Raw genomic sequence first — 23730 nt, 5'->3', positions numbered from 1 at the left:
GGGTGGAATAGCCATTAAGCTTGGAAAACCTGGAAGTCTAGGATGTGTACCAATCCTGACAGATCAGCTCCTGTACAGCAACAGGAGCTGCACCTCGGAGGTCGGTGCGTGCGGCAGAGACTGGGGGGGACTAGAAGTAGCTGGCTGGCTGCAGGGGGGCGATAGGAACGGGGGGGTCTGCAGGCTCCACTGTGTTCTTGCTCCCACCTCGGGTTTAATACTTTAAAGGGAGTCATTTAAAAGCAATCCCCTTAGCTTGAAATGAAATCTCACAATACTTCTTTAAATCTCTAGCGTTGACTCACTTCTTTTTTGATGACTCTGGGTGGATCTGCTTATTCCCCCTGCCAGATGGAGATACTGTGTCATAACAGCAACTGCTTTCAAAGAACGGAAGGGCAGGGAAGGAGGCAAACAGGCTTGGCAGCATCAAAAAGAATTCAGCTTCTCTGAGGCTTCATCCTCTTAGTGCCAGCATGGCATGGGAGCTGTGAGATCCCGGGGACCAAATGGATTTGTATTAAAGGTCACCTGAGATGGAACAGGAGCTTTATTGTCTGATGTGTCGGCAGCTCACGGTTTATAAGTCTTTGCAAGATTGTCACCAGAGCCTTTGCCAAGGCCACCCTAGCACGCTCGGGATGGTTTTGCTTCAAGGAAAAGGGGGAGAAGGAAAGGAAAAAAAAAAAAAGGGGGCAGGCAGTGCCTTTATTTAAGGATTTATGGGGTAAATCAACAAGTTCACCCATAGATAAATAAACATGCTTCATACTCATCAGCGGGACAGAGCTCTGTTTTGAAAGCTTATGTTTATGGAGCATATTTTTGAGTAGTGCCTGTTTATACAGGTGTAATCTAACTACCTTTGTCAGCATTTCAGGCGTGTGACCCAGCTCTGAAAGGAGGAGATTGTTTTCTGTTAGAGCTTTTATTTTTGGCAGCAGGACTCAGGTGCTGCAGGTGGGGCAGGTCTGGGGAAGGAAGGGTGTTGCTTCCAGGAGGGGGGTTTCCCAGTGGCCAGTTGGGACTGGGCTTCACCAAAACGGGAGGCGAGATCTGGAAGGCAAGCTGGAGGAGCAGAAGACTTGTCATCCCAGTGGGGCACGGGAACGCTCAGAGGCAGCACCACAGCTTAAGAAAACACCCACCTCGACCACATTTGCAGAGACAAACATGAAATATTTTTTGCTTAGGGTTTTTTTTTTTACCCATCCAGATTTGACCATCAAAAGGGAAGCAAACCCAGGGAGTCCTGGGGAACCCTCCCCACGGCTCTCCATGCCTCTGACCTTGCTGCTTGCAGGTGATTACTGCCCTTGCTTTCTGGTACGGAGCTCTGTACTCAGCGTAACTTGGTGTGGCCAGAGCCGAGCCACAGCCCCCCGGCACTGGGCAGGGATGCTGCCCTGGAGGCACCCTTTCCCTGGCTCCTGTTAAGGGGAAATCACGACTTCATGGTGGTTCCTGTGGTCAGACATCATGAGATGCCAAAGAGAGCTCAGAATCCAGCAGGAATTTTCTCATTTGCATTGCTGAGATGGAAGAGAGACTGCTAGGAGCCGGGCTCTGGCACAGCCCAAGTCCTGACCACGCTCGCTTGGGACCCAGCTCCCTCCTCACCAGCTCCCTCCTCGCTTCTCGGAGCTACTGGAAGAGCTCACCAAGCCTTGCAACGCAGTGCAGAGTGCCAGGTCTGTGTTAGTTGCTGGCAGTTTCTCCAAAGGGCACAATCTTTTGCTGTCAGCATCTTCCAGCTTTCTTTTTGTTGGTTTGTTTTGGAGAAAAAGCTCTTGGAAGTGTCCTCCACCACTCCTTATTGCTCCTCTGCCCGCTGCTGCCTGCTCCCCTTGAGCTGCTTGTGCCACTGGTCCCCATCCACTGGGATAACTGGTGCGGTGGTTCCCAGGTCCCCATCCACTGGGATAACTGCTGCGGTGGTTCCCGGGTCCCCATCCACTGGGATAACTGGTGCGGTGGTTCCCGGAGCTGTCGTCTGATTGTGCCTGTAGCCCTGAAAACATACAGCTTGCCATCGGGAGAGAAGCAAGCGTGCGTGCAGCCCCCTCGCCATCCTCTGCCCCAGCCCCGCATCCTCCGAGGGTGGCTGTAATGCGGAAATTGCTTGTTGCAGCTGAGAAGCGCTACCAGGATCCAGACCATCTGTGGTCACTAAAAATCACATGGTAGTTTTTGTAAGGATGCAGAAGTGTCGTGGCTGATGGCTTGGCCGGAGTTCAGCACCGGTAATTAATTTTTCCTTCCCGAGATCCCCTCGCAGGTCTGTTGGAGGAGCTGCTTCCTTCCCCGCCGGCCCCAGGCTGCGGCGGAGCACCACTGTAAGCCGGTCAACTCCTGTTTGCCTTGCGTTTCCCTCTGTTTCTTCCCAGTAAGAGTGGTTTGAGGACTAATTAACAGCCCGCATTAATCTGTAGTGCAGTTTTCACCCTCTCTCTTGGAATTGTGTTTGGGAATGGATTTGCCTGGATAAGCAAAGCATGCTGGAGTCCTTGAATGAAAGGTGCTGTAAGATAACGAAGCATGATCGATAACAAAGCAGGCTTAGGGACTGCGCCAGTCTTTTGAGCCTGGTTTATTCTGCGTGGCACATCCCTCCCTCCCACAAAGAGTGGCTTCGTTCCAGCACCATTCTGGGGTGGATCAATATGTTTTTATTGTCAGTTTATGCAAGGTCCTTGGGTAGCCGTGGCCAAGCAGGTACCTTTCTTTGTGGCCCTGTCAGCCGAGCTGCCTAATTATTTTCTATTTGCATTTTGGGCACGGTTTCTGACAAATGCCGCTTGCCATCTGTTGGAGGAAAGATCCAGGACGGGAGTCATTGCACTTGCTTTATTCCTAAGGTGGAGCGATGGTCGTTCCTGTTAGCAGGACGCTGGCCGGGCAGAAGGCACAGCCGTGGTGTTGATGCTGGTGTTAGCACCAGGGGCAGAACCCGGCGGGAGGGGACATTGCTGCGTGGCTTTCCTTAGCTCACATAGTTCACCAGTGGCGGCCGGTTCTCTTATCTCTTCGTCATAATATCTGTTTTGTCATAGTAATTGTCATAAATATCTATGACACTTTCTGTGCCATAGGTATTTACGTGTGTAACAGCACAAAAGTTTGCTGTAGTTTGAAGCACCCCCAGCTGTTATGCCGAAATGGCCAGGATGGAGTATATCAGGAGTATGTCAGGAGTACATCAGGAGTACATCAGCAGTATATCAAGTACGTCGGGAGGACATCAAGGAGTATGTTAGGAGTATTGTAGGAGTTATGTCAGGAGTATGCCAGGAGTATATCAGGAGCTCTCTAGCTCCATGCAGTGCCATTACCATCTTGGCTACCAAAGAAGAAAGCTCCATCATGGGAACTTCCAGCTAGCAAAACTCCAGCCTGAAAGTGCCGTTGAAGTGAGGAGGGGTGACTCCATCAAGCAGCATCGCATCTCCTCGTACCGCTGCTCGCTCCATGGCTGTTGAAAGCCGGTGTGTGGTATGTTGACTGCACCGAAAAAACCTGGAAGCTGCACGTCAGGCTGGGCTCCCTCTGTCCCTCCTTCACGACAAAAAATAAATACTCGAGAACGAAAACGGTGCTTCAGCTGCATAGGAGGCTGCGGCAGGGCTCATCCCGTGGGATGGGCAGGGCAGGCACCCGGTGCTGCGGTGAGTGCCCCGGGTTGGCATGGGGAGCCCCGACGGGTCCCGCACGACGCCAGGCTCCACGCAGGCGCCGGCACCATGGCAGAGGGAGCTGGTTTTTGCAAGCTCTCAGCTATTTTCACGAGCAATTTCAGGCTGAAATGAGAACCAACTGGCCGTGTTTAAACGGGGTAAGCAGGGGGTAGGAGTTCATAATCCGCTTGTATCTGGTGCCTGCAGGAGTGAGAGCCCGGCATCGCTGCCCAGAGCCGTGCTGGTACAGCTCAGGGCTCGGCCGTGGCGGGGCTGCATCCAGCTCTTCCCGCTGGTTTCGGAGGTTTTGGAGCAGGGCCTGGAGAGTCCTGGAAGTGGAGGACTTGGACACCACTTGCCTACGCTTTTCTTGGCCCTGGCAGCCGCGCAAGTCTCTCGCTTTCATAAGCACCAGCAGATACATAAACAAAGTCAAGGGAAAATATCTAAAAGCAGCAAAGTCAAAAGTTCACATGCTGGGTGACTGAGCAGGAATTCAGGGCTGATGGGATGAAGATAAAAAGCCATAAAACTTCTGTTCCTCAACTACTACCAGAAATTTATTATTTTTTTTTCTTTTTGAGAATTCAAGTGCAGCAGAGCCCCGCTAAAACCGAATCGTTTGTCATCAACATCCAGGAAATTTCATAATGCCTCTGCCTGGTCCTTCAGGCCACAGCTACATCTTCATCCCCCACGAGAACAATTCTTCTATAAATGCCAAAATATGGTGCCTACAGTAATAGCCCACTTAAAATGCCTCATTATTGCAGTTTAACTGGTCATTAGCAGCTGGAGTAGACTGATTTTGTATGGGTTATGGCTGAAATAATTACCTGACACTCTGAGCCATTAAAAACTGGTTAATGAGTAGAGGGGGAGAAGGTGCTGGTGTGGACACAGGCACCGTGCTGGCTGGGGGTGGTTCTCTGGAGGAAACCAGGCTGAGGTTTGTTGCCTGTGGGATCCAAAGTAATTTAAGCCTGAGGTAAGTTAGGGAAATCATTAAAAAATTAATCCAATACAAGTTTGACAGCGCTGTAGCCACTGTACCAGTTCTAAAAAGTTCATTTCGTGATGTTTTGCTCTGTATATGCTGAGTTGCTTTTTTTTTCTTTCTTCTTTTTTTAATGGAGCTAATTAGAGGCTGTGTAATTTCCAGAGGAGAAAGGCGTCGTGTTGCGGGAGCACTGGCTGCTTCTGAGATGCCACATTCACTCACAAACCTTGACATACTCTGGATGTTTTCAGTGAACGTGGCATCTGAGCTTTAGATGTGGTAACAGAGTGGAGCGGTTTAATGGTGAAATACAGATGAAAATTTCTCCATCAGGAGAAATGCATTGGCAGTCTTTGAGCATCCCGTTAGCCCATGCTGTTGTCTTTGCCTGTTGCCACATCTTGTTGGAAGAACCATTGGAAGCTCCCGTTTATGGTGGGTGACAGTCGAGCAGGGCCCGTCACAGAGAAGGACTAAAGCAGGTAAGGTGGGAAGGTGCCTGCTGATAGCAAACCCTGGGTTTCTTCTGCTTGGGTTTATGGTGTCCGGCTCATGGGTGTCTAAGACTTGGGCAATCCAGGTGTTTCTCCGTAAGGAGTACCTCTTGTGGAGCATCCATCACTTCATGGTAGGTGTTGTCACTGCATGGTTGTCACCGGGTTTGTAGCAAGCACTTGGTGTCCCATTGTGTTGGTAAGCATCCCCCCCACCAATGGTGCTTTGCCCTGGCCGTAAGCCCTGTCCTTCTCCCCACAGTGCTCCATGCCCGCCTGCGTCACCGCATTCCACGTCACCTGCGCCTTCGACCACAACCTCGACATGCGGACTATTCTAGCAGACAACGACGAAGTGAAGTTCAAGTCCTTCTGCCTTGAGCACAGCACCGGTGCCACCAAGTTGCCCGAGGAGGCGCGGACAGAACCCGACCAAGCCCAGCTGGACTTGGAGAAGGTCACGCTGCGAAAGCAGAAGCTCCAGCAGCTGGAGGAGGACTTCTATGAACTCGTGAAGCCTTCGGAGGTGGCAGAGAACCTTGACTTAAGTGAATCGCTGGTGGATTTTGTCTACCAGTACTGGAAGCTGAAGAGGAAAGCAAATTCCAACAAACCGCTGCTGACACCAAAAACAGATGAAGTGGACAACTTGGCCCAGCAAGAACAGGACGTTCTCTACCGACGCCTAAAGCTCTTCATGCACCTCAGGCAAGACCTGGAGAGGGTGAGTACAGCTTGTCCTTCAGTGGTGTACCCTTATGCTCTGTCAGGGCTGCTTTATTGTCTGCTGGTGCCTATAGACAGCACCAGCCCTGTTGCTCCTGGCTCAGCTGGTCTCCCCTAGCAGTTGCGTCCCTCCATCTAGAGCATTATTCAGAAGAGTAATGGTGCTCAGCATGCGTGTGTCATCACTGCCGAAACACTGACACTGATGAAACAAGTTAGTGGCCGTCCCAGCTGGGGGTTCAGAAGAACAAATTGTGGGGAGAGGTGCCTCTGCAGGGCTGGGAGGATGGGAGGCAGATGATGCTGCAGCTGATATTCACTGTATTTTATTAGTCTCAGGCCACAGAGCTATCCTGTGCTGCCCCTCGGATGCTTTCCAGCAGCAAGGCACAGGGACACTTAATTATTTACTTATATTAAACAGCAAAGAAGGGTGAATGGCAGGATTGAGCGGCTGGGCCGGCGGGAGTGGGAGTGGGCATTCCCTGCCCTGCCGCAGCCAAAAATGGGTCGGCTCCTCGGGGAGCTGCCGGCGGAGGCAGAGCCGTGCGGGAAGATGCAGACGGAGGCTGCAGACAGGGGATGCAGGCACCCGCAGCTCCCGCGGTGCAGGGCATCCGTGCACAGGGGAGGCAGCAGCCGTCTCCACGGCAGCTTCTGGGGGAGAGCAGGCATCGGTGGAGCCGCGGTGCCGGAGCCCCCCGGGCTGTGCTCACTGCCGCACCATGCTGTCTGCCTGCGGATTTGGCTGCCATGGCTGCACAGAGGGAAGGAGCAGGGATGGGGCAGAGGCAGGCTGGTGAGGAGGAGGGGTGGCGAAGGCGAGAAGCAGTGAAGGGAAGAAGCACAGCACCCAGAATGAGCTGGCAGAGCAGGCAGGCGAGGGGACGGGTGCAGTAGTGCTGCTGCAGGAGGGGCACAGCAGCGTAGCACAGGGCAGCAGTGGGGTGGGGGCAGGCAGGGCAGGGCTGCCGAGGCTGGCACGCAGGGCCAAGCTCCCTCTCCTCCTCTACCTAAAACCGGAGCCCTGCCTGGGGTCCCCCTTCTCCTGCTCCTGCCAGAGGGGTGAAGCCATGACCCCTGCCTGACCGCCCACCCCAGGTGCAAAAGCCGTGGCAGGGCTCAGGAGGTCTCTGGGGGCAGGTGAGGAAGGAGGAAAGCAGGAAAACAGCGTTGCTTTGACCTGGTGGAGGTGGTGCCACGGTGCCCTGAGCAGGGGAGATGAGGTGCTGCAGGAGACATGCTGTTCCTTGGGAGGTAAAGGTGATGGTGGTGCTGCCCCTGCATAGCTACCCCTGAACTCTCTCTCCAGGCTGCTGTGGGTCTGTGGTATAATGTAACCCATGGGGAGAAAGGTGGTGCGGGTGAGCGCTCTGGTCGTGTCTGTGGACCAGCTCACTGGTCCCTTGCTGCACCCACTTCTCCCGGTGGGTCTCGGAGCCTGAGAGCCTTCTCCTGTGTAAAAGCAGTCAGATCTCAAACCACTGGTCTCCGTTCTGTGGCCGTAGCAACCTTCATCCCTGCGTACATCATTGCCGTCGCTCTGCCAGTCTGTCCCCCCTTGGCCCCTGCCTTTCCTGCGCCATGTTTCCATCTCTGCCCCTGGCCTGGGCTGGTGCCGCCGTTAACGGGTCTCCAGTACCAAGCTGCAGGCAACAGGCTGCAGCTGCCGGATCCGAGGGCGTCAAGTTCATCTCACTTCGTTCCTTCATCTGCTTCTCTATATTGTAAATCTAAACCAGGCTGCCTCACTCTGCTTCCACTTGCTCCCAGCTTGACTTCTCCCGGCTGCAGTGAACCACTGTGCGTCTCCGGGTACAGTGCTTTGCTCCAGGAACTGCCTAATTCAAAGACAACGGCACGGCAGCTTCTCTCTGATATCTTTGTGTCAAAACTACATGTTTTACCAGATTTTGCATTTTCCAGAGCTGCCTCCAGGCTTCGTGGGGTCATTCCCCATCAGAGTTCAGCCTCTGCTTAGCAACTCCCTGCCAGGTTTCACTGCCTGGCCCTGGAAGAGCTGTTTGTTTGCTCTGCTTCCAAGAGGAGGAACAATAAACACTGGCTGGATCAAAGTCCGGTGCTCAGATGGGTGATACGGGTCTAAATCCGATTGCTGCCAGTGCATCCCAGGTATCTGATCCTGTCCGTCAGCGCCGCTCACAGCTGCCCCGTTTTGCTGGCAGGCGGTGAGGCATCACACCAGACAGGGGCTGGAGAAGAGCAGCCAGGAGTGATGGCTTTCAGAGGGTGTCGGTGGAGCATCACATTTGATTTTAGTGTTTTCAGCAATTAATCTGTCAGGATTGGTTGTGATTTCAGGGCTGATACTGGTATCTGGATCCAAGAGCTGGGGAGGCAAAAACAGCAAGGCAGGTGATGTGGGGACAGCCAGGGTGATGGCCTTTCCCTCTGCCCTCTCTTAACCACTGTCATTTCTACACTTCACGGTGTCAGCAAATTAAAGGTATTGCCCAGGAATCCTAATACGATCCCCCTGTTTTCTTTCTGACTGTTTTTAACCCTCTTTTCATTTTTGTTTTTTTGGTAGTTGTTGTTTCTTTTTGTTTTTTGTTTTTTTTTTAAAAGCATTTTCCAATGACTGGTTGTTTAAATTAGCTCTAACAAAAAGCTGTAGTTTCCAGGCTTTCATACCAGCATCTAAGCTTGGCTTGGGGAAGCAGCGCTAGCTGGTGTTTAGCCATGTAAGTGTGTGTAAATACCAGCAGTCTCTAAGCAGAGCACAAGCAATGTTTTCTTCCAGGAATATCAAATCATAGAGAAGAGAGACCGCCAAACACTTTGAGATGCAGGTTGCCAGAGGCAGTTGTTTTCCTCATAAAGAAATTTCAGTTTGATGTTTTCTCCAATCCAGAACACAAAAAAGAGAACATAGTAAAATATGCAGCATATAGCTTGCTGCTTTGTATTTACAGCTGGGGGATTCAACAATAAAAAAGGCAGCCTTTTCTTCTGTATTCGTGTTTCCAAATTGTCCTTAGGTAAGACCAGTGCCGTCAGGGGATGGCCACAGTCATCCTGCTGCCTTCCCAGCCTGTGGTGGCAGGCGTCAGGTAAGTGAGGGACAGTGTCCTGGCTTGCTCTGTCCCTGTGGGAGGCACAGAGGCTCCCGACCCCACAGGGACAGTCCCCCAAGCCTGGAAATGCCCCAGCTCCCTCTGCAGAGAGGGGTTGGAGGATGAGGAGGGGGAGGAATCGGAGACATAGGAGCAAGTGTGGACGTACCCTTCCAGTTACTGCCCGTGCCTCCGTTCAGGCCACCTCCTCCTTACCTTATCACAGGCGGGTTTGCTCTTTAGAGCATCAGGAAGCTGAGTAAACGCTGTCAAACCCTGTTCGCTGCCAATAGCGTTTTCTGTTTCACAGCTGAAACCCTCCGTTCCCTCCAGGAGCCTCAGTCCCCACTGCAGCCATGGTGACAGAGCCTGGCTCTCCAGCCACCCTTACACGGGGCTGGCAAAAAGCACGGCACTGAAATGCGTCACAAGGCCGATGCCAGCGGGTGTCACACGGTAGCCCTGTCATCTTGGTCTGCTGGGGGTGTTTATCAGCAACCCCCTGTGATGAGCGAGGTTTAACCGCTGCTGTGCTAGCTCACGCCAGGATTTCTGTCTTGTCCTTTGCTGTTTGCATTTAGGGCTTCCCGCCTGGTTAATAAAATTTCTTGAACTGGGACAAAATGCACCAGTGATCTGCAGGTAGATGTGGAGCAAGTGTGAGTAACCGTACAGAGGGGCTAGGTCTGGGGCAGGGGGGCTGCACCAGCTGCGGACCTGGGCCAGCACCACCTCGATATTTTGCTGTATTTTTCCATGTTCTGTCCTAGAATTTGCTTTAGTCCAACAGGCAGTTTTGTGAGGCTCTAGTTCAGGAGACAGGCAGCCTCATACGGGCATCTCTGTGCCCCTTCCCTGCACGTCGCATCAGGGCTCTGTGGGAAGAGGGTCTCTCCCTGCCTGCAGAAGGAGCAATTTGTGGATGAGAACTGGTGCATTGATCCAGGGCACCAAGGTACTGCTTAGTGTTTGGCATTTTTTTGTGCAGGCTTCCATGGCAGGTGTGAACAGGGCACGTGTGTGATGCAGCTGCTGGGCTGGGGGCTCAGCATGATGCTCAGATGCTGGGGGCTCTGTGCGTCTGCTGGGCTTTTGCATAACTTACAATGCTCCTTCTACAGCACCTTCCCTTCTGAGATGGGAACAAGTCCTTTAGAGACATTAACTTCTTCATTAGATCTGTGAAAATTAACAGGAGATTAAAACAGCCCGTGCATCAACACCATTGCTGTACCTGGGTAAGATTACAAAATAATTTACCTGTTTCTCCTGGCTCTGTTCCCATTTTATGGGTCCTGGTCACATTGTGTGCCGATGTGTGTCAACAGCAGAGTTAAAGGATGTGCTGCAACAAGTACTGAAAGTTAATCCTGAATAATCAGAGCAGATTAGCAGCACGCTCGGCCCCGTTTGACTCCCTGTGTGCTGTGTTACTGGGGCTGACTTTGTGCCCCGGAAGGCACTGATGCCAGAGGGCAAACCCTGCCTGTGCACTCCAGTCTTGGATGGGAGAAGGTGAAGATCAACTTGCTTAATTTTTGTGTTCAGAGGAAGACAGGAGAGAGAGAGAGAGACTCTGCTACCTGTAGCATCCTATGTGGACCCCTGCGTGTGCAGAGCTTTGGACCTGGGGCTGCCCCAGCCCCCTGGGCACAACATCCCAGCTCGCTGCTGCCCCAGGCACTGGAAGCACTGGTAGCTGAGCTGTCCCTCGTGCCAGGGCAGAGGCTGGTGGAGCCTTGGCTGGGGTCTCCAGGGCAGCTGCTCTGCTTTGGGGTGGGTGCCCCTGGGACCCAGGTCTGCAGGGCTTGGCAGGGGCACTTGGTGCTACAAGAGAGATGTGCTGCTGGGGTGAGTGAAGCCACATCTCTGGAGATCCTGAGATTCCTTACAGCATCTGCATGACCAGTGCACGGGCTGGAGAAGCCGGCCAGCCTTCCTTACCCCCCATGGGTCCTGGCTGTCAGAGCCAGAACAGTGAGATTCAGGCTTTGAATTATGCACTGCACGGTTTTTCCCAGATACATGTTACGCAGTTTGGCTCAAGAACCCCCATCTCTAGTCCTGGCGCATCTAAAGAGCCCTGGTAGGAGTTTTGGTGTGGCACAGATGATGGTGAGATGAAGAGGACTGAATCCGGGGAAGCAGGGATTTCCCTGGGCGGCAGAAGCAGTGACGCAGCGTGAGGAGACCTGCTTTGACCCTGCCTAAACCAGATGCTGTTTCTTGTGTTTCTGTAGGTTAGAAATCTCTGTTACATGGTGACGAGACGGGAGAAAATGAAACACACCATTTGTAAACTGCAGGAGCAGATCTTCCATCTCCAGATGAAGCTTATTGAGAAAGACCTTTACCCAGGTCAGTACCACTTACCAGAGCTTGTTCTCACAGATGCCGTCCCTGCCATCCTGAAGCCCAAAACTGGTGCCCGAGCCTCAGATCCCCACCCCGGGAAACCAGAGCTGTCCCCCCTGCGCTGTTATTTAAGCACAGTTCGTATGTCGACTCTTTGCCCATCTCCAGTTTCGTTCAGAAGCACACGATAAAGCCATACCCTGGGTGAGCAGAGTGTCGGAGCTCCTTGTTCCCACAGATCCCTCTCGATCCTCCCCTCCCTGGGAATCACTTGGAAGGACCCAGCGTTTGGTTAGGTGGTGATGCTAAGGCAGTGTTTTGGCAAATTTCCCGGAGATGGAGCTGTTTGGGGGGAGATGGCAAGTCCTGGGCACAGGGCTGCTGAGGCTGGGGCTGATCCGCAGCAGCTGGCTCCCTGGCACGGGGCAGCAGCCCCCACTTTGGAAGAACCCAAGGTTAAGCTGTTGGTGGGATGTCTGTTACTGCTAGAGACAAGCTCCTTTTGCTCTGGTCAGCTGCAGTTTTCAGCTCCGGATACTTGTTAGTGGAGAACATCACTCTACTGCATGCAAAGCCTCTGGCAACTTTTATCAAGGAGCTGAAATAAAGTTGCTTTCCTTCTGTCCTTTTTTTTTTTTTTCCTTTTGCACACGTGGTGCCGGAGCCCACAGCTCCTCCTCCCTCTTCCTTTCCCTTTGGTGACAGGGCAGAGCAAACCCCATGGCTGCAGAACTGTTTTTCCAGCAGCAGCATCTGGTGCTTTGGCAGGATTTTCCAATGGTTGTTGTGTTTGTGGCTCTGGAGTTGTGTTTGAAGCCATCACACAGTTGAGGTTTCCTCAGAAACCGTCTGGGCTGAGCTTTCCTAGACAAAGGTTTCCTTTGACTGAAGTTTTGGAGGCTGAGAAATGTGTACGTTGAGATGTTTGTGACCTGGAGCCTGTGCAAATTCCTCTCGATGGCCAGAGGCAGGCGGCAGCGTGGGCAGGGGTGGCCGGGACCCCAGGGTGTGCTCTGGGGAGAGGTGGGTCCTTGCTCCCTGTGACACAGATTAGTGACACTGTGTGCTGCTCCGTATGTCCTCGCTGAACCAGTGATGGGGGTCACCAGCCCGGACACACACAGAATGGTGTTCCCAGCTGTTCCCCCCAGCCAGAGACCCCACGTCGCGTATCCCAAGAGCCATTCCCTGGCACCCGGGGAATTCGTGCTGGCTGGTGCTCCCAGCAGTGGGGGGGTGGGGGGGCAGCAGGTCCAGCTCGGGAATAGCAGGTGGATAAAAGATGAACAAGAAACTCGGATCCTGAAGGCAGCTGCCGTGCGCTGTTGCTGCTGGGCTCTGTGGGTTTGCGGGGATCCAGGGAGCCTTGTGACGCTCCAGTTCAGCTGGGCGAACCCAGTGTAGCGTTTGGAGCTCCTGGGGGGCACAGGGTATTTTGCCGGGAAGGCTTGCTGAGCTCACTCCATTGCAGACAGGCTGTTAGACGGGTGGAAATGCCCTTGGGGACCTGCGTTCCCCAAAACACCCTGGGGAGCCCCAGCTCCAGTGCGTGCCCGACCCTCTAACGCAGCGATGGGGTGGGAGCCGGCAGCTCCTCCCGCGGTGGGCTGGGAGGGGTGAGCTGGGACCCTCTGGTGGGGTGGGGTGCTGACTGGCGAGGAGCTGTGTGGGGGGCTCTGCCAGGCACGTTTCGGGGCCGTCTGCACCGCCGGCTCGGCGCGGTGCAATCGCCCTTCCTGGAAACGCTGTGGGTGTGCTGGGGGCAGGGGGAGCGTGGCTGCCCTGACCGCCCGTACCTGCTGTTGGTTCCGCCTGGAGGTGAGCGACCAGGGCAGCCGCGGTGACAGGGCAGCCCAGGTGGCAGTTGCTGTGCAGGCTGGGGGGGGATTCATACGTTTTGGTGCAAAGTTCTTCACTCCTGCCCCAGACGGCTGGCGTTTGCCGGTTTGTTTTCTGCTCTGAACCGATGGAGCTGAGCTGGTCATCTCTCCCAGGACGGGCTTTTTGATTGAGCGTAAGCAGCGGCTGCTGCCGCTGGGACCTGGCTCCCACAGGTTGCTGCTGCCAGGGAAAGGGACCGGCTGTGGGAATGTGATCCTGGGATCTCCAGGTGGTTTGATCATCTGGGTCCTTCCAGTGCCAGGGCACTTTAGGGACCCGAGTGCCTTTCAGCATCGGTGCACAGGGTCTCCCGAGCTCGGGAGGAGTTCCCTTGCCGGGATGTAGCATCAGGCCATAAGTTGCGATCCCAAACGTGGGGAGAGAGGGTGTTCAGGTTAGCTGTGACAGCCATAGCGCAGGCAAGAGCACAGCATCAGTACGTACGTGCTCCCCGGTGCAGCACATGGTCCTGACGCTGAGCTCCCAGTGCTACCCGACGGCAAGTGCCGGCGCTGGGGCCACCGGCAGCACTGCCCAGGGGGGCGGCTGGGGTAAGCGGGGTCAGAGGAGGGCTCAGGCTCCAGCTTTCTCAGCCGTGCCTGTGCGTGGCAGTGCCGTGGAAAGCAGTGGTGTGTTTATTTTCTGCTTCAGCCCCTAGCTGTCATCCTGGTCCCACCCCGACCACACCGTTACAGACCCCGATGCTCCCAAGTGCTCCCAACACCCACACGTTTGCTAAGCCTCCTCCCTGCCAACTGATGATGCTTAGAGCTAAAGATACTCAGCACCCAGCTCCCTGCTGCCTTTCCCGTCATTATAGAGTGCTGGCTGGTTTGAAAGTGGGGGGGCGGTTCCTGTAGCACCCTCTCTGCACAGCTCCCAGCCGGGCTGCTCTGCATTCCTGGAGTTTCTTGGATTAAGGACCAAGTCCAGTATTTTGCCTGGATGGGGCCAGTTTTTAACTGCTGTTACGGTAGTCATGGACTGAAATCTGTTGGGGTTATTTCAAAGATGGGTTTGGCACCATTTTTTTGGAGTGGCTCCCACATAAAACTCAGAACTGGAGGGATTTATTTTTCCTGCTGACAAATGATCATTTAAGCAGGAGATTTTTAATAAAATTAGTGAGAACTGCCCATGTAAAATGAACCCACCTCTCTCCCCTGTATTTTTCTTGCATGGAGTGGAAAGTAAACACTGTCTGGCTTTGAAACACAGCTACTATTTTGACAGGTTCCTCTTCAAAAAGTACTGCTCGGGTTTCTCTTTAGCCCCATTGTGCTGTCTAAACAAAGTTAGATTTTTATTTTGTAAGCGAAGTGAAAAATGTGTCTGCCTTTCTCCAGTTATTTGGCAGGAACGTAGCAAATACCAATTTTGCTTTTGCTTTTGTTTTTTTCAATGAGTCCTTTGGTCAGGAGGGGTTCCTGGCTGGGCAACCCCAGGGCTATAAATCCTCTGTTAATCCAGACTCAGGCAGGTGCAATGTGAATTCCCTGCCCCGCTCACCCAGTACATTTCCACTGCCACAGCCAGGGGAGAGCAGAGGTTGCTCCCTCTGACCCCTCCAGTCCACGGCCTCTCTGCTGTGGCAGTTTGCAGGTCTGCTGCTGGCCGACACAACAAACTGATTTATTTCTTCAAATCATCGCTCTGATAGCTGCACAGCTTGTGCAGGTTCAACCTATGGGCCAGACTGAAAAACTGCATCTCTCATCTCCACTTCCATCAACCACCCACACTGGGGTTTAAGGGCAGTATCCTTCCCCCTCTGAAAATTAATAGGAGATCGAGCATGGACTTCTGTGGGAGAATGACCTAATGGAGTAAGTAAAAACTGTTAAAGTACTTTGCTTAGCAATGTAAGTCATACTTTTACAGGGTGTTTGTCCTGTTTACCCAAGGGGAATAAATCCAGTACAAGTTCAAAGCCATTTAGGATATATTGATTTTTAGCTGGATGTCTACATAGCTAAGAGTTATATCCCTGGCTTTCCATAGGCAGTGCCGCTCTTCTTTCCTACTCCATTTTCTTATGTTCAACACGCTGCTTAAGTTTTATAGCTTTGGGTGGTTTTTTTCACCCCCCCACTGTATGGATGCGAGCAGTTACTGTGGCCGAAAGGTTTAAGCAAATCAAGGTCTGTTTTAAAACGCTGCCAGTGCCATTGCTGTCAGACTGGCTTTGCAGCTGAATCCCTCCGGGAGATGCTCGTGTCGGTGACGGGTGACACATCACTGGGTTTGGTGGTCCCTATGTCTCCTGGAAGTGCCCAAGCGGTTCGGGGTTGCTCCCATAGGTCCTTGCCCCAGAGCCCTGGTCCAGGAGGACACGTCGGTGGCTGAGAGTCTCCAGCGAGTCCCCTGCCTCCAGCGGGACTGCTCCTGCAGCCACGCCATGTTCGTGTCCGAGGCCCAAACCTCTTTTTTATATAACCTACAGGATTCAGATTTTCTTAACGTACAGAGATCTTAGCCCACAACTGGCCAAAAAGCGGCCGCTGTTTTCCCTTTGGCTTGGAGCTGTTAGCAGGTTTGGTCCCGGTCCCCAGTCCACGGGTGTGTCCCAGGGGAACTTGCTCACCACAGCATCCCTGATGCCTCGTCTCACACAGAGTTTTCCTTTTTTTCTAAAAAATGCCAGAACAAACTGGGAAGAAGACAAAGGGTAAGAAAAGTGACCCGAGAAGGAAAGGAAGAGATGGTAGAAAAAGTAGTCCTGAGAAGAAAGAGAAAAGGAAATCAGTCAACGAAACTGTATTGGGACAACTGGGTAAGTCTGATTTTATGGGCGCAGAGCTGACCCGTGCTGCTGGAGGCTCCCTGTTTTGGGGAGTCCCAGCCCTGATCCCTCCTGCACATACACGGTGGAGTTAGTTACACCCGTGGGAGCCTCTTCCTTCTCCTTTGCAGGCATCAGCCTGAATTACCAGGGTCCTGTGGGAGAGACCACATCAGAGACATGGTCCCCAGCAGGGCAGGGGGTGTAAAATCCCCTCCCCAGCCCCCAGGGCTTGTGCCCGGATTGGGAGAATGTGTTACAAAACCTGTGATGTGCTGCTGAAGCGTGATTTCACATTCCGGTGATAAAATCAGACTTACCCACCTGCAGTAGGGCTGACCTCCCGTATCTTCTGCGCTGTGTGCTGATGGCCGGTACAGCACATGGGCTGTGCATTTCCATGGCATATAGTGTTCGGGGCTGTGTGGTCATGCTGGTGGTGCCAGCGGTCCGGGAGCCCCCGGGGGCAGGCACAAAGCGTGGCCGGTCTCTTGAATTTGTTCGGGGGGTGAGGAGATGCAGCCTGGCTGTGGGGATGCTTCACCCACCTCTGGCTCTTCTCCATCAGCTGCAACCTACCACTGCTCAGCAGCCCACAGCACTGGGAGGGAAGGGAAAAAACAGAACAAAAAGATCTTTTTTGACAAGATCTTTGACAGCTGTGTATGTTTTTGGGACGTAATTGGGTTTTTGTTTGTCTTCCTCCAGCACTGTCACCTCTGCCAGCATGCTGGGCAGGACGTGATGAGCCCACACACGCTCAGCTGCCCTGTGGGTCCCGTGGGGCTCTTGGACAGCCTGAGGGTGCTATAAAACCCTGCCGGGGGTACAGAGAATTTCTGTGGGAGGTCTGGGCCACCCTGCCTTGCTCTGCTTTGCCCGTTGCCTGCCCTGACTCTGCTGCTTTCTGTTCATCTCAAAGCCGTTGGGCTTAAGCAGGAGCCCCTTTGGAAACAGGGCTTTTGTGCTCATCCTGTCTCTGCGCTGTTCTCTGCTAAAGGGACTTTGGATTTTCTGGGACAGATTCCATCAAATGATGGAGGGCTGGGGTATCTCCGAGACAGGCAGCACTGCTGCGAGCCTGGGAAACCAGGCAGCCGACCCAAAGCTTTGCCAGGGTTTTGTAACCTGTGTTTTGTTCAGGGCTTGAAGCATCGCTTGGGGCTGCAGCCACCTGAGGAGGGCTGGGGGAAGGTGAGCCTGGCAGCGCCCTTGCCAGCGAGACCTTGGGCTGTTTGGCACCTGGGTACCACGCGGTGCCCTGAGCTTATCCCTGCTCCTGCTTCCCCTCCCCGGCACTGGGCTGGTGCCAGGGCAGGGGCTGTCTTCTGCAAAAGGACCATGGTGACCTGCCAGAAGGTGCAGTACTGCCACCTTGACAGTGTCACCTTCGAGGGGGCATCTGACCTGACCAACCTCCCCAGTGCTGCCTTGAGCAGCCCTGGCATTGCGCAGGGTGTTCTGTTTGTCACCCCTGCTGTGGTCACTCATCCACACAGCGTGGGGGTGCAGGGTCACCTCCCATATCACTCCTCACGGGGGAGGGTGATGCAAAGCTGTCAGCGAGGCTGGCAAACATTGCAGGTGTGAGTCACCGTGCCTGTGCTGCTGCTCTTTCCCTCTTCTGTTGCTAGACTGACCGCTTTAAAAGGAAAGCTCTTACCTGAAATAAAAAACCAAACCTAATCTTTCCTTCATCCATAAAACAAGCTCTAATGTTGAACCTGTGGGTTGCTGTTATGGGGATTAAAACCGCGTGTGCTTGTGCGAGTGTGCGCCTTCTCAGTGGCTAGTTAGACCCAGCCCAGCCCACCATGCTCACTCTTGCTCTCAGAGATAATTCTTAGGAAGTTTTCCAGCTTTTCCCATTCCAGCCCGTCATCTCTGCTCCTCTTCCTCCCTTTTCACACCTCTCCGGTATTAGGAGATGTTTTCAGAGCTGCCTCCCCCCCTCCCTGCCTTCGCATGCAGGCTTGGCCCCAGTCCCATCACCCCACTGCCACCTGGCTCGGTGGTGGCCCACGGCAGCTGCTCCCCGGGGAACCCGTTACCTGGGTCCAAGTCCCGCTCTGGTAGCGGTCACCACATTTGTAGGCTTACACCCGAACCGTTTGCCTGCTGCCTTTGCATGGGAATGCATTTTCAACCTCGGCATGGGTTGAGCCTTGGCATCTTCACTGCAGAAGGATGCCCCGTTCAGATTTGGGGAGGTTTGTGGAGTGTTGGATGTGGGGGACCACCCTAGTTGTGTTGTGACCTCTGTGAACTCCAAATTCAGCATTAGTGCTGGAGCAAACCCCCCTCTGTTTCCTGATGTGGTTACATTTGACCTTTTGAGTATTTCTCCGGTGCTGGGGAGTTCTGGTGAAGTTGGTGGAGGTGTCGAGGGCAGTATGGCTGTTCCTGGCTCCTGAGGCAATCTTCCCCTTTCTCTTTTTTCCAGGCTTGTCAACGTCCTTCCCCATTGATGGGACCTTCTTCAACAGCTGGCTGGCGCAGTCAGTCCAGATCACTGCTGAGAACATGGCGATGAGCGAGTGGTCCCTCAACAACGCCCACCACGAGGACAGCACCCCCGGCCTCTCCGAGGAGCTCCTCCAGGATGAGGAGACCTTGCTGAGCTTCATGATGGACCATTCCCTCCGATCCCCGTTCAAGCAGAGCGAGGCCACAAAGAAAGTGAAAAGCAAAACGAGAACGAACACTAAGAAAAAGCTGCCCCGGAGCAGCCCCCCCGCCGTGGCTGGGAGCCACCCGGAGAGCTCGGAGCCCTGGACTAACAACGCCAGCAGCTTGTCGGATGGTGCCACCAAGCCCTTCGCTCCAGATTCCAGACCGAGCAAGTCGGAGAAAGGGGCGGTGAAGCTTCCCACTGACCGCAAAGGGACGGGCGAGGCAAAAAAGGCGGCCAAAAAGGGCTGTGTCCCGAAAGCCGGCGAGCCTCACCCCCCCACCGGGGCAAGGGGCTGCATCAGCAAGGAGGAGGAGGAGGAGACGCCGCGCTGCGCTCAGCCGGAGCTCAGCCCCGCGGCCAAAGTGCCTGACTCCGTAGGTAGCCCCAAAACCATCGTGCGGTTCAAATTACCAAAGGAGAGCCGAGGGACTCGGAGATTGCAGCCCCCCAAGCCCGACGGCGCTGGCGGAGCTCCCTTGCGTCGTTTCGACGCCGAGACGGACGGCTACTTCTCCGACGCAGAGATGAGCGACTCGGACGGGGAGTCCCGCAGCGGCAGGGCGCAGCGGGGCCAGCTGGATGCAGCTGGTGAGGACATCGTCAGGATGAGCATCTTGGCATCCTAACTCCTCCCCGACCACGCCAGCTCGATGAGGCCTCAACCCAGTTACAACTGCCATGTCCAATTTCTGCCTGGTATTGTAGGAAGGGGGATTTTTAATATGTGTATATAGTTGGAAATTCAGCACTGTTGTCTTTCTCTTCTCTATACGCCTGAGATACAGCTTCAGCTTCATCGACATCAATGACCGTGACAGTGTGGTCCCTCCCCGGCTCCCTGCCAGATCCCACTTCCCGGGAACACAAGCCGGTGCCCGGCAGGACCGATGCCGAGGGTGCCGAGAGGGTGGAGGGTGCCGGTACCCGTGCTTTCTGCAGGGATGACAGTTTAATTAATGGGCATTATTTAACGAGGGGCAGATTTCTGCCCGGGACGGTTGCCCCCGGAGCAGGGAGCAAGCGCAGGGTACGGTAGCAGCCGGCTGCGGGAGGGGAGGTACCCGCCTTGTGCGCGGATACGAGGAAGCAAATTAAATGATACTAAAATAAATAATGACTAAAGCACAAAAAGCTTGTTGGAGGAAAGCGCTTGGGGTAGAAGAGAGCAATGTTACATTTCTATTTTTAGAAAAAAAGAAAAAAACCCAAACCTCGGTTGTTATTTTTCCCCTCACCTTTCCGTCTGGTCGGGATCCGTCCAGGGGCCAGGATGCAGAATTTCTCCCCGTCGCTGCCCTGCGGGTCGGCCCCGTTGAGGTTGCTAGAAAAACTGAAGCGATTTACTCAGGTGAATTGGTCAGCTGTTAGCAAGCTGGAAAATGGAAATGTGGGGCAGGGTGGGGGAGAGAAGCATCCTTTAAAAACAGCGTGGGGAGTCGGGGGTGGTTTAACCCGGGAGGTTGAGTGAGTTTTTTCTGCCCATGCTTCTCTCTAACAGCTGCCGTGGTCCCACTGTTTGAAATCCCCTTTGCACAACGAAACACTTCGCCCCGAGGCCAAACGTACTGTCACCAAGGGGAAATGGAAACGCTTGCCTTCACCATTTTGTTTTCCTACTAAACGCTACAAGGGAAATGGTGAATTTATTCCTCCCCATCACTTTTTTTTTTTTTTTTTAATGATTATTCCTTAAATCCTTGTTACAAGCTGTTGACTCGTTGTGGGAGGGTGATTCACAGAAGCTGACATTATAAATATTACAATAATTTAATGCATAAAACGTCCCCAATAAGCCTTAAATGTTGTTTAAAAGCCCATGTTACCTACAAGTCAGGCGAATTTCCATGTTTGCACTTAATTGCACCATTACTTCGGTTTTGGCTTCAAAGGTCACAGTTAAGTCGTGCTACGTGTTTTATTGGAGTGACCCCAGTGTGAGCTCAGGGAACAAAAAAAAAAAAAAAAAAAAAAAAAGGAATTCACTGAAACTTTTGTTGTTGTTGTTTTTTAAAAATAAAAAATGTTTAAAAAAAAAAACTAAAAAAAAAAAGCAACCCAAACCTGGGACACTTCTGCAACCGGTTAAACCCATCACTAAACAAAAAAACCCTTGCAATTGTCAAACCAATCAGTCAAACAATTTTGTGGATGCCAAAGAATATTTTGACAGTCAAGCAGCACAGCCAGAAACCGGAAACTAGTCAGTATGAAAAGAATCGGAAGTTATTTAGCAACAAAGGACTAAAGACACACTCATAACACACTGCCGCGGCGTTAGGTTCCAAGCTTGCTCCGAGGGATGCTGCTGCTCCGAGACCGCATCCTGCCGTTTTGATTTCCAATGCTTTTTGCTCATTTCACTGTGAGCTTTCTTTTGAGACTCTGAGACTCCTTCGATTGATGTTTTAGAGTAGATCATCTTTATCAGCCTTCCAAAGTCCTTATTATTGATAAAATTGCAGCAAAGCTAAGCGATGACAGCCTAGCTCATCCCAGGCATGGCGAGCGGCGGGGGTTCGGGTCGGATGCTGAGCGCCTGCACCCAGCCCTCGCTAAGGCCAACAGTAACCCGGCTGAGACTGACCATGCCTGGGGAGAAATCTTCCTCAGACGGAAAAAAGGTTACACAAGTTATTAGCTGGAAAAAAAAAAAAAGAAAAAAAAAAAGAGAAAAAAACCAGAAAATCAACAAAACGGGAACCACCTTTGTTACAAATTAGCATAATCCATTGAGGTTGGAAATGAAAATCTGCTCATTAATTAAGGCTCAGTATGTTCAGATAATGTTAAATACAGTAAATAGGACTTAGTTTATCTTATCAGGCTTGCTAGCTTTAGCTACAGTATCCTAGTATAAGAGTCATAACAATAATCAATATGCTGCCTTTTAATGAATCTTGCTTCCGTGTGCTTCACTCAATTATGGTTAAAAAATAAAAAAGCAATCCACAAATTTCACTGTACACAGCTCCATTCATCAGCTTCTGCACTACTTGTCTTCTCAGTACAGGAAAGCAAAAAGGGGGAGACTTTAAAGAACAACCAACCCGGCGCCACCAGCACCAGGCAATAAAACAGTCTGAAACACTCCCGAAACATCAGGCACCGGATTTTGCCGTCAGGAGACGGCGTTTAGGTGAGGAAAGCTCAAGGGGGCTGGTGGGGCACGTCAAGCCTGGGGAGAAGAATGGGGTGGGGGGGATAGACAGGAGAAAAGGGGCCCTCGTGAGCCATGGGGCTGAGCAAGTGCTGGACCACAACGCGATGGCTGCGGCCGCCCTGGTGCATCCCCTGCCCGGGGCGTCCTCGCCACCACCCTGGAGCAGGGCAGCCTGGCGTTCAGAAGAGAAAGCGCACAAGGAAAGTATTTTTGATGTTACTGTAAATGTATTTTGAAATTAATAGAAAGAAAAAAAAATTAAAGGGGTTTATTTTAGTAAGGTAGTGTTGTCTTTTAAGATGTATAAACTGCAGGAATCGCCATTTGCACTGTAAGAGCACCCGTTTCCTTGGAGAAGCAGCAGTGGTTGAGAAGGGGATGCAAATAGCATCATGCTCTGATTGTGGAGCACAGCCCCAACATCGGCCCCAGCCCCAGCGGCTGCGGGGCGTTCCCAAGGACAGCCCCAATTCCACATACCCATTTTCCCCACACCCACTTGTAAAATTTTTTCTTCATTTTAATTTTTTTTTTTTGCTTGTTTGCTTGCACCTATTTGATGGGGATTGGATCCGTGCTGCCCGATGGAGCTCGCCCCAGGGCGCGGTGCAGAACGGCCCGGAGGTGGGAGCGGGATGCGGGAGCAGCTGCCAGCGGGAAGATGCTGCTGCAGGGCAGGGCGTGAGGTTTGGTTGTTCTTTAAAGAAAGCCCCCCACAGTTTGCACCATTCCACACACAAAACAGACTCACTTCACATCAGTTACAGGAAACGATATGAATGTCGCAGGAGGAGAAACCCTTCTGTTTTCTTTGTTTCAAAGAACGTGATGTGCCATTTGTTAATACAAAAGAGAAATATTGAAAATATATTGAAAAGAGCAATTTTAAATTATTTTTGGCTTATGTTGCAATATTTATTTTCTTGTATTAGAAATTCCTTTGTAGAGAAAAAATGTATTTTTCATTAATGCAAAAACCTATTTCTCCTTTTTGTACATTTTCCATGTTAGTTAATCCTTAAAGCAATATAATGTTATCAAACTCGTTCTGTGTGAGACTGTATTATGCATGCTATTTGTGTTGCCTTGGAATAGCTCTGTCTGCCATTATTTTCATCCTGTTTAGATACAGTGTATGCTTTAATACACATTGGGACCATGGCCCATTGCTTATGGAAAAACCCCTTTGCATTCCTCAATGTGTTGGCAAAAGCAGTCAATAAAGCAGTGTTTTCTGTGTACCTCTGTGTCGGTGCAGTGAGCAGGGTCACACCGAGCAAACTTACCCTTGGACCTGATGGCCCGTTGAAGCATCCCAGGGGATGTAGCGCTGTGCATGGGGATGCAGAGCTGGGCTGGCCCTGCTGATGCAGCTGCTGTCTGCCTGTGGATAACAAATTTCTGAATTTCCCGTGCTGCCATCTACGTTTCCATTGCCAGAGCTCGGCGAGCCCTGGGTGAGCAGAGCTGGGGATGTTTGTCACAGGTGGAGGGGAGAGCCCAAGCCAGAAGGTGCTCACAAAGTCCCCTGTGCCTGAAAGTTTCTGTAATTCAAGGCAACCACCATTTCTCGTGGAGATTTAAGTCTTATTTTACAGACTTGGAGCAAATCACAGAGGAAGAGCCTGATTACGAGCTGGGAGGTTGGGAGGAGCAGCCTCTTGCACCAGGAGCCGGTGTAACAGGCGGGGGGAGGGGGGAATATGCTGTTAATTTGCTGTTCACGGGGGCAAAAGCGAGCTGTGAAATCCAAAAAAGTGTCACAATTACCTGGTGGTCAGATGCTGCTTGTACAAACCTGTCGCTTGAGGGGATCCACCGCTCCCGCTTGTGCTGGGCAGCCATGGGCAGGGGTCTTCCCTTGTTCCAGCAAACGCTGGAGCTGGGTGCTGGGGCTGGGTGCTGGG

General features: G+C 52.5%; 1 protein-coding gene across 4 annotated transcripts in view; it reads left to right on the top strand.

Moving 5' to 3' along the window:
• The window catches only part of JADE2 (jade family PHD finger 2), an 84114-nt gene extending 61050 nt beyond the window's left edge, over window positions 1-23064 (top strand). For 3 of the 4 annotated variants that reach the window (XM_080400433.1, XM_080400432.1, XM_080400434.1), the window contains exons 9-12: window positions 5431-5892; window positions 11212-11329; window positions 15852-15980; window positions 18433-23064. In XM_080400433.1, coding sequence (XP_080256559.1) covers window positions 5431-5892; window positions 11212-11329; window positions 15852-15980; window positions 18433-19289 — 1566 coding nt within the window. In that variant the 3' untranslated portion in view covers window positions 19290-23064. The remainder of the gene's footprint in view (window positions 1-5430; window positions 5893-11211; window positions 11330-15851; window positions 15981-18432) is intronic. The other variant, XM_080400435.1, reaches the window with a different exon arrangement.
• The last annotated feature ends 666 nt before the right edge of the window (window positions 23065-23730 follow it).

The sequence above is a fragment of the Falco punctatus genome, assembly GCF_963210335.1.
Source record: "Falco punctatus genome assembly, chromosome: 8".
NCBI classification, from domain to species: domain Eukaryota; kingdom Metazoa; phylum Chordata; class Aves; order Falconiformes; family Falconidae; genus Falco; species Falco punctatus.
Note: the sequence above shows the minus strand (reverse complement) of the source record. Positions and strands in the feature narration are given on the sequence as shown.